The following is a 10,617-nucleotide window of genomic DNA, read 5'->3' on the forward strand; positions in this document are numbered from 1 at the left end:
ATTGGGGCACAAACGGAAAAAATCCATTTTCGAATGAGGAATGAAAAAGACTCATTCTATAATTAGGTCACATGATTGCCGCACCTCAACTACCGATTACTGTAAACTAGGATCTATTTTGACCCCCCCCCCCCCCCCCCAAGTATGCCCACTAATCGTGGCATAACAGAATAGATCCATAGACTATTTCACAACATCAAAATCATAGTTCGCTACAAGCCCAAACTGCAGTATACTCAATACCAGCGACCAGTCCTCGGCATTTTGAAGGTCGTCTTTCCTGCTGAAAATGGGCAAAGTTGCCCTGATCAGAAATACAACGCACAAACTGCACCCAAGAATGCATTCTTTGATTAGAGATTTGAAGTCTCTGAAAACGTTCAGCACGCCTTCTTTATTTTTGAACTCCTTTCGTCCGGTTCGAAAGACCAGCTTCCATGTCGATAGAATAGCGCAATACGCAAAAATGCCGCTAGAGGTTGCGAGAATGACGATTTGTTTCATTAGAATTCCGAAGTTGACGTTGTTCATGTCAATTATGTTGCACTGTCGTTGAGGGTTCTGGTTCTTGGCGACATTAGCCGAGAATGAAACGATGAATTCTGTCAAGCTGATAAGTATAAATGCCATAAGTGTTCGTTTGTGGTTGACATTTAGCACAATCTGGCGGTCGTTCACTAAACGGAATTTTTGTTGGTTATCCTCCTAAGAAACCAACAGGCAGTAGCTCTGAGAACAGATATAAGTTTATAATTGCGCTGGTGCGAGTAAGACGATGCTGAGCAGAATTGTTCAGCTAGCCTTGGTTATGTTTGAAGTTTTAGGTCTCGAGTATGAACAGCCTACACTCGACACAAATTTAGCACTACTTTTTCCCTCATACGCAGGATCCTGTTGGACATTTATTTGACTCAAAATGTTAAATCAAATTTTTATTTAACCAAATGATAAGATGCTAAAAATTGGTAGCACAAAATATCGTGGGGCAAAAAAAAATCATGGTTCTTATAGGTGCATTAGTCCTAATGACGCAGTGTCTGAGTAAGCTCCTTTTTACGTTTCAACCTCAGAACAGTCATCTCCTATCGAAAAAAGTGTATTAAAACGTTTATTGATTAGACTTCATTTCAGACATGAAATAGTTCAAAAATGAATGAAATTTGATCTCAGACATGAAATAGTTCAAAAATGAATGAAATTTGATCTCAGACATGAAATAGTTCAAAAATGAATGAAATTTGATCTCAGACATGAAATAGTTCAAAAATGAATGAAATTTGATCTCAGACATGAAATAGTTCAAAAATGAATGAAATTTGATTTCAGACATGAAATAGTTCAAAAATGAATGAAATTTCTTGATGAAGAGCTGACTAGCCTTCACTGTGTATTCAAAAACATCTAAATTTTCTAAATATTTTAAGGTCCTGTTCGGTTTCTGGGTCGATTATTCAGCATTCAAAGAATCAAAAATAAACAAATAAGCATTAACAGATCTTTGAAAAATAGGAAAAACCTATGAAAAGACTATAGCTCGACCTAAAACGAATTAAAAAGATCATGCTTATCTATTATTTTTCATTAAGATTATATTCGTTCATTTAGAATAAATTTTTTCAAGATTGTGCAAAAATAGTGAAATCTTTTGTCTACTTATAAGGCAATGTTTATTTATGATTCATAAAATTGGTTGTTTTTAACGCTCTTCTACAATACTCGGCTAGTTTTGATTTTGATTTTCTTAATTTTTTTTGCTTTGGAAGAATAGAAAAAGTTGCTTCGAAAGTGTAATCAACTACTAAAAAATACATTATCAAGAAGGAGATTGAGAGAGATATTGTAATTGATGAAATTGGCCCTCTTGACTTGGGTTTAAATTGGAGAATCGTAGTAGGCGAAGTAACTATAGAAAATTTCATTGTTATAAACCCATCAATTGATGTGCATTCTCAGAAAAACAATATGTCAACATTTGTTTCAACCAGACCTCTGAAATCTTATCAAAATTTATTTCGGAAATTGATTGTTCTAATAACTGTTATGATCACTTTCAAACTGAAGTGAAATCAATTTCTACTTTATGACGAACTGGAAATATGTTGTGAATATATATCTGCAGTTCTGTGTGCGTCTTAGAACTTGAAGTTTGCTGACTGATATCATCAATACATCATTGCCTAATTAATGCCCGACTAAAAGATTTATGTCGGGCTAGAAAAGATTTTTGCATTCTTCTTTTTGCGATAAAAACTTTCAAGGTTTAAAAGACGGGACAAATCAAAAGCATGGAAGCAAATGAGTAAATTTTTAACATAGGAAACTATGAAAACTGAGAAACAATTTTGTGTCGTAAATGCTTATCTATTTGTTAATGAAACAACCAAAAGAATTTTCTGAGTTTTTCTAAGTCAGCCAATTCATCAGTCTGGCACTCAACGTGTGGGGAGAGGAGTGCTTATTTTTTACTAAAAAAAAATGCAATTAAAATAGTGATAATAATTTTGGTTTCTGTAAAATCGTAGCGGAACAGCATTAGGCCACAGTAACCTGCTTTCAGCTGACCATTTCCTATTTTTCCAAATTTCAGATGTATGTTTTCAATGGCAGCATTACTCTTTTTTGCTGCCTTTGGCCACTTTTTTTGCATCCGAAGCCTTTACTTGATAAAATCATTGAAGCCAACAATGGTCATGCTATCCTCAACTTGAAGCTCTGGTTAAGTGAGTGCTTATCCTCGCAGAGACAGCTCCACGGAGACGGGGGATTCAACTCTCATCCATTGGCGTATAAATCATCCTTATCTCTGGGCTATATGGAGTTTTGAGGCAAGCTCTTTTAAACCTTTTAGCTCTTCTACACTTTTTCTGTTCCGAACATAAGCTGATCAATTTTTACCCTTGCCAAAAAAATTATCAGTTTACTAGGGCGACCTGGGAATCTACCCATGCAAGTAATTTTTTGAGACTGTAAAACGTTTCCTGTTATCTTTAAAACAACTGTAGCATGTTCAGCGTTTCTACGTTACTGATATACGTAAAAGTATTTATGAAATCCAGTCCAGTCGTCGCAAAAACAACATGATTCTCACCTGGTAACCTCTCGTTCAGTAGATCACACATTTTGGTTGCTGGACTTTCAGTATTATTTGGCGACAAAGAACACATAGAAGCACGATGTCTTACAACAGCTCAAAAAAATTAAACTTTTTTCAGAAACTTTTGTCAGAATTTCAGTGACTGCTCATAACTTGATCCTTTTTCATGAGTAGCTCAACAGAAAAACTGTATTAACCTACTGCTTTTAACGTGTTTAGGTAACCATTTGATAACCTCCTATTTGCCTATTTCACGACTCCACATTTTTCAGAGATTGATATATTTTTTCAGCGCTTATCAGCTCATTTAATTTTCTGGACAGCTTGTTTACGCGTTTTGAATATAATAAGGAAGAAAACGTTAATTCAAAACTTTAACTCTTTTTCAGGATGAGTTCTCCTGCGTAACGCCAGCTAAATACTCGATAATTTAGCCCACGGTTTTTTGGCTCATTCTTTCCTGTCATATTATTGTGTTTAAAGTCAATATTTCAAAAAAACATGGTCTCGACTTTTATAGGGTTGCTTATGAGCGCAGTAAATCATTGATGCCGAATTCTTTTATGCTCGGCTGGCTAGGTCAGTAATACATTTTTGGTGCCCCATTCATTTGAGAACATCTATGCAATATTCTAATCAGATCAGACTTTCAATGCTTAAGAGCAGAAAATGACAATTCAAAAATATCAAACCGAACCAGTCTGTTTTGAGAATCAAAAACTACTGAAAAAAAACCTAGAACCAGTTAGAGTTTAAAAGCTTGTATCCGTATCAATTCAAATAAGCTTTAACCATTTTTTGAAAAATCCTAAATTTCCTAATGCATCGATTAACAAAACTGAACAAATCAAGCCTGAAACAAATTTTCTGAGAAAATATTTTCCCCGATCTATTCAAACTTCTGTTTTTTGTTTAAGGAAACCTAGTCGATCGCTGTCCTTCAATGAAAAAAATTAAAATTTGTATATTAGCAAAAGATGGATTTTGAAACGATTGCATGCACTCACAGCTGTTTAGGGCAACAAAAACTAACTAATTTTTTGAGAGAATATTTTGAATTTAAAAAATTGCTCTTATGAGCTTTCAAACGGATACAAGTACGTCTTCTGTAGAGTTTCTACCGCACTGATATACGTAAAAGTATTTATGAAATCCAGTCCAGTTTTTGCAAAAACAACATGATTTTGACGTGGTAAACTCTCGCTCAGCAGATCAAACAATTTGGTTGCTGGAATTTCTGTATTATTCTGCGACAAAGAACACTATAAGGGTGCTGAGTCTTACAACAGCTCACAGAAATACAACTTTTGTTCAAAAACTTTTGTCAGAAATTGAGTGACGGTTCATAACTTTATCTTTTGTCATGTGTAGCTCGACAGTGAGACTAACACAATCTAGAATGGTTGCGCACAGGACAGTTTCTGACATCTTTTCCTGTACAACCAATAATTGGCGGCACGCTGCTTTTTGTTGTTAACATGTGGTCGAATGTCTTTCAAACGAATGTATTAACCTATTGCCTTTTCCGTGTTCAGGTAAATATTTGATGACATCCTCTTTGAATATTTCACGGCTCCGCACTTTTCAGAGTTAGTTACAATTTTCAGCGCTTATCAGCTCATTTAATTTTCTGTACTGCTTCTTTACGCTGTTTACTATTAATTTTAAAAAATGTTAATTCAAAACTGTACATCTAGTTCAGGTTTATTTTTCCTGCGTAACGCCATCTACTCGGTGATTTACCCGGTTTGTTACCCCATTTTGCTCCTGTGTCATATTATTGTGTTAAAAGAAATTACCTAAAAACATATTCTCGACTTTTATGTGGTTGAGTATGTCAGCAGTAAGTCATTGAAGCCGAATTCATTTATGATCGACTGGCTAGCAATACATCAATGCAATATTCTAATTAGAGCAAACTTTCAATGTTTAAGAGCAGAAAGTATTACAGCAAACCAGTCTGTTTTTAACACCGAAAACTAGTAAAAAAAAATCTTAGAACCTATTATAGTTTAAAAGTTTGTATCCGTATCAATTCAAATAAGCCTTAACGATTTTGTGAAAAACCATAAAACCCTAAAACAGCCAATGCATCAACTAACAAATATGAGCCTGAAACAACTTTTCGTAGGAAACGTATTTTTCCTGCTGAAATCAAATTTCTGTTTTGTGGTCAGAAAAACTAATCGATCACTGCTTTGCGATAGAAAAAATACAATTCATATTTTAGCACAAGATGGATTTTGAAACGATTGCACGCAAAGTTGTTTAGGACAGCACAAAGTAACTAATTTTCTTGAGATATAAAATTTGAAAAAAAAAGATTTTCGAGAACCAATAGGTTCAAATACAGGTTTACTTTTGAAAATTCATTTAAATTAGTTTAATTAGAATAAAAACATTTCATAATCTTCAGAAATCTTTTCATTTTTCCGTACCTGTTACGTGCTGGTGCTTCAACGAATTCTCCATAAAGGTGCTCAGAAAATTTCTACAAGAAATCAAAAACCGACAAAAATGGAAAAGAACTGATCCCCAACCATTGCAGAACAAAAAATGGCTCAAATAGCTCCATTGACATTTCACTTCAGTCCAACGAAAACAGCAAAAAAAATCGTTAATTGAGATGTGAACTCAAAAAATGAATTTTCTCAAAACCGTATTTTAAAAAATTGCACAGGATTGATTCGAAAATAGGATGATCATCAAGTAAGGTAAAGGATTAATCTTCGTTGAAACCCCCCAACTAGAAACACGATAGCATGTAAAGACACTCCTGAAAAAAAATTAACAAACCAAACATAAAAAGCTATGATTCTCAACAAAATGAGAAACACGAAGACACCACGGCTTCAGAAAAATTGGAAAACGATCGAAACTGAAAACCCGATTTGCCATCATTTTAAAGCATTAGTTTCAATCAATCTTGTGACTTCGTTGATTATGGGAGAGCATAATTGTGACCGCGTGCAATCACTACATTTGAACTAATTGAACGCTATCTCAACATTATTATTTGAGCAAGATCCACTTATGAAATACAGTTGAAGCCAAGGTTTTCAACGATTGCACGTTTTTCAACGTTTATTGAAATCAATAAACACTCAACGCAAACTTTACAAAGTGTCTTTTTTTAAGTACCTGCAACTTCTAACCAGTTGATTGCAACCTGTAGCATTCCTCCCCCAACTAGTGAAATGGTAAACTGCATCAGACTTTCGTTGCAACTCTCAACAATCTTTGATCCAGCGATAGCTTTTACAAAAAACGTGGCCAAACACATGAAGAAGGTAGAAGACACTAAAGGACAGTAGCAAACTTCGAAATCTTTCTCGCGGTTTGACTCGTTTCGGGCTAAGAGTGATATGGTTAAACGAAATGAGCGATATGCACCAAAAAGGCTGGCGGGTATGCAAAGAATTAACCACACGTAGTACATTTTTCAATAATCAAAAAGCTATTTTCTGTTAAAATCCTGACAGATTTTTATTTATGCTGGATTAATAAACAAAAACTGGTTATAAGTAAAGAAAGGCATATCAAGTTAACGAACTGTAGAGCAGGAAAATATATACCAAAGAGTGATGCAGCAACTTTAAAATGCTAGAATACCGATTTTTTAAACGAAATAAATGCGACATTTTTGCACCACATTACCAAGACAACTTGGATTAGTTTGTATTGTTTTTTACAGATGCAATTAGCTAATTGTAATTATAACTCAACTGCTTGGAGGTTGACGTAGAAGGTATTGCTAAGAGTAATGAAAGTGATATATATTTGTAAGCTGCTGTTGCGTTGAACAAGAACAGATTTTTAAGTTAATTGTCTAACATTTGAACGTATTTTCAAACAATGGCCGGTTGTTTCCGTTTGAAACGAAAAGGAAAAGTCATTAAATCTACAGACTCTTAAAGAAACAATACTTCAGAAAACAATAGAGCTTTAAAATGCTTTAAAAATGATATATATGCTAAGAAACTAAGAAACAAAACATAATTAAAGAACGTTTGGGACCATTGAAGGCATATTTTCCATAGTACAATTTATTTCCTTTTTTGTTGTGATTCAAAATGATATTTTGGGAGTTCATTAAGGAATTAAGAGGAAGCGGCTGTTTTGTTTTAAACCACTCAGTACAAAATGGTAACTTAAGATAGTAATACAAAGTCAAAAGTGATTTTTTTGTTTAATACATTGGCAAAATTTTGAAAAGCGTTTTAAAAGTTATGACAGTCCAGGTTCCTCTTTGAGCATCTTTTTACTCAAATTTCCTCAAGTCAGCTGTTGCATTCGCAAAAAAAAAATTATTGAACTTTTCCAACCTCTTCAAGAATTTCAACTATTAATGAATGACTACCCTGAAATAGTTGAAGTTTTTTGTAATCTTGAGAAAGAACAACAAATCAGACAAAAATAATTTTCATAAGCGCATCGAGACAATAGGTAGGATTTTCGATTTTTATATTATAATTATCTCGTCAAGTATCATTTTAATTTTCTTACAGATGGTTTAAACTAAAAATTCGTTACTGAATCTGTGAAAACAAACGATCAGTATGACTTTGAACACAAGCTTTTAAACTGTTTTTGTCATACAATGACAATAAAAAATAACTTTACGAGCGCAGAAAATTTGAAATGAATATCCAGCTGTTTTAAAATTTTTTAAGAAAGCAATTGAACATTGCAAACTGGTACGAAATTGCCTATCCATTTCGTTACTGCCTATTCCGTTAATTATCAAATACTGCGCCCTGGTTTTTTTTGTAAAAGAGAAAGAACAAAGATAAGCACCTGACACACACTGCATTTCCAAATCAAAAAATGGTCGATTGCAATTTCAAGTTGAACTTTACAAGTTCTTAAGAGCGGCTTGTGTTTGTTGGGTGATGGGAGATTAGGCAAAAAATCGATAACTGGCAGCCATTAAGCGAATATGTTCAACTAACTTTGCGCGGAAATTTGGCGAAAACCAATCAAAACACTTCAATAGCCGCTTGACGCTACAAAGTACACCAATGTCTCTAAACAATTGTTTTAACATTAAAAAAGAGTAGATATAATGTATAATGCACCACTTTTTAGCTTTTCACATCCTTTTTACAACCTATGTTAAAATCTGAGAAGAGAATTTTTGTTAAAACTTACTGCGGAAAGAGTGAAGGGTTTATTTTTTCAGAAAATACTTTATTCTTAATATTATAGAGCTATGGTGGCGCGGGTAACTTCAAAAAAACTATTAGCATAATTGTGGGATATAAATTGAAGTGTCCCGTACCAAACTTCAAGTGTTAATCAATACTGAGCAATAGTAAATGCAAGTCTCCCATGTAGTATAATTTGCTCGCTTTCTCACTTGAAATTTGCTTCTTTCAAGCGTATTTTAACGGCGCAACAGTCACAATGGAGCAGTAAGGAGAACAAACAGCTTGTGAGAGGGAGAGCATGGTTTCGATCCCTGTACGGAACTTTAGTTTTGCACTTGGCTTAGACTTGCCAAGTCTTGGCCAAGTCTGAAAAGTCTTAAATCTGTGATGATCATAGCTCTGAATCAGTACTGATATCGAGACTTTGAATTAGACTTGCCCAGTACTGATATTGACTTGGCGTTAAGTACGGGGTTGCAAATTTACAACATTAAAAACCCGTTTTCGGTGTTTTTGTAAGCTATTATCATGATAAGACCATTGTTAGAGAGACTTGAGTACTTTGTAGCGTCAAACTTATTTTGAAGTATAGACTGCAAGTGTTTTATTTGGTGTTCGAATAATTTCCACTAAATGTTTGTGGAATATTTTTGCTAATGGCTTGCGAAATAGCTTCCCCTATCGAGTTTTTGCCTATTATCCTACACCCCGTTCATTGTCCAAAAATTATAGCTCTTTTGTCCGCCTTCATTAATGAAAGTTTTTCTTTATCTTTATATATATTGGATTGGGTGAACACAGGAACACACTAATGAATACTTTTGCATCAGTGCATAAGTGGCCAATTCTGCAGCCTAACAAAATTGGGTAATTCATTACAAATCACAGTTTTTCCTTTAAGTGCCAAGTTTGCTGGCTTTGTAAAATTTGCATAGGTAGACCGGCTGCTTAAAATTGCTTTTTGACATGGTTGAGAACTTGTTCTTTACTTATTTTTGTCTTTTTTCAGGTCGTTTTGCTTGCTTGGAGCGTCATCTATTAGACTTTTTTGTGTTCTATGCACAGATTTTCTTGAGATGTTCTTTCATTTACAACAACCTCGCAATTAAAACTTGGTTCACCTTAATGTATGCCAAAGCGAAATCAAATATGTCCAACTTTAAACAATTTTTGTTCGGGATTGATAATAAATTTGATATTTTAGCGAATTTTGGCCAGTCTTTTTACAGATCATTGACTCAATATTCGTTTTCTCTAGGATTTTGATTTGAAATTTTAGCCCAAGTTGCTCGCGCACCGAAGTCACATAAGAGCAGATCCAAATAGCGCCCGCATTGAGTTAGTTATTCACAAAACAAAAAAGGCCTGGATAGCCGTTCGCGAACGAAAAGACTTTATACCGGACAATAGTTTTGACAAAGTTTGATCAGGAAGCCATTTTGGCCACTCTAGTTGTCATTCCTATCTGGGTTCTGAAACTTAAAATCTTTATCAGCGATAAATCAGTGAATCTTAAATAAAATTTCCTTACCTGCAACCTCCAGCCAATTGATTGCAACCTGCAACATTGCACCCCCAATGAGGGAAAAGGAGAACTGCATTAGACTTTCGTTGCAACTTTCCACCATTTTTGATCCAGCGATGGCTTTGACGAAAAACGTTGCCAAACACATGAAGAAAGTAGAAGACACTAGGGGACAGTAGCAAACTTCGAAATCTTTGTTGCGATTTGATTCGTTTTGGGCCAAAAGTGATATGAATAAACGCAAAGAGCGATACGCACCAAAAAGACTGGCAGGTATGCAAAGAATTAACCACACATAGTGCATTTTAATTCCGAAGTTTCAGTTTTTTTCACTAATCACTTAACTGTCAGATTTCTGAGCCAGGTTTTAATTTCAATAAAACAAAAAACGCGGCAAATTTTATTTGTAAATAACTATTCGGCTCCAACTTATTCAAGTAAAACGAAAATCGAATTCTTTGCTATAGATTTTTCTATTATAATAGTCTTTTCAATCGAAGTTAACGAAATGAAGATAATTATTTAGAGGAATGTGGTTATTTATTATTTCTCGGTGGCCAGCTTGGCTATCATTTTCTGATTTTGAAAAAGCCTCGAAACAATATTTGTCCGATATCATTAGACAATGTTAGCGTACGATTTAAAACAGCGCAGCATTAAAAATTGGAAGTTGATGAAAATTGTTTACAAAAAAGCGAAGCGTTTAAAATAATTGCATCGGATATTTAGGAAAACTGAGGGAATTACAAACGATAATGAAAACGTTTCCACATTCAAGGAGAAATTATCTAACTCTTCACTAGAATAGAGAGAGAGAGAAAAAAAGAGTTTAGAATTGTGATAGCATT

The 10,617-nt window shown here is 34.3% G+C and overlaps 1 protein-coding gene across 1 annotated transcript; it reads right to left on the reverse strand.

The window, feature by feature from the left end:
* Positions 1-183: 183 nt before the first annotated feature.
* On the reverse strand, positions 184-10,073 carry LOC142336537 (uncharacterized). Its single transcript, XM_075385446.1, has 3 exons — positions 9,776-10,073; positions 6,236-6,394; positions 184-677 (listed from the first exon to the last, which is right to left on the reverse strand). Exons 1-3 carry the CDS (start codon positions 10,071-10,073, stop codon positions 184-186), a joined length of 951 nt encoding a protein of 316 aa, XP_075241561.1.
* Positions 10,074-10,617: the final 544 nt, after the last annotated feature.

The sequence above is a fragment of the Convolutriloba macropyga genome, chromosome 3, assembly GCF_964194025.1.
Source record: "Convolutriloba macropyga chromosome 3, txConMacr16.3, whole genome shotgun sequence".
NCBI lineage: Eukaryota > Metazoa > Xenacoelomorpha > Acoela > Convolutidae > Convolutriloba > Convolutriloba macropyga.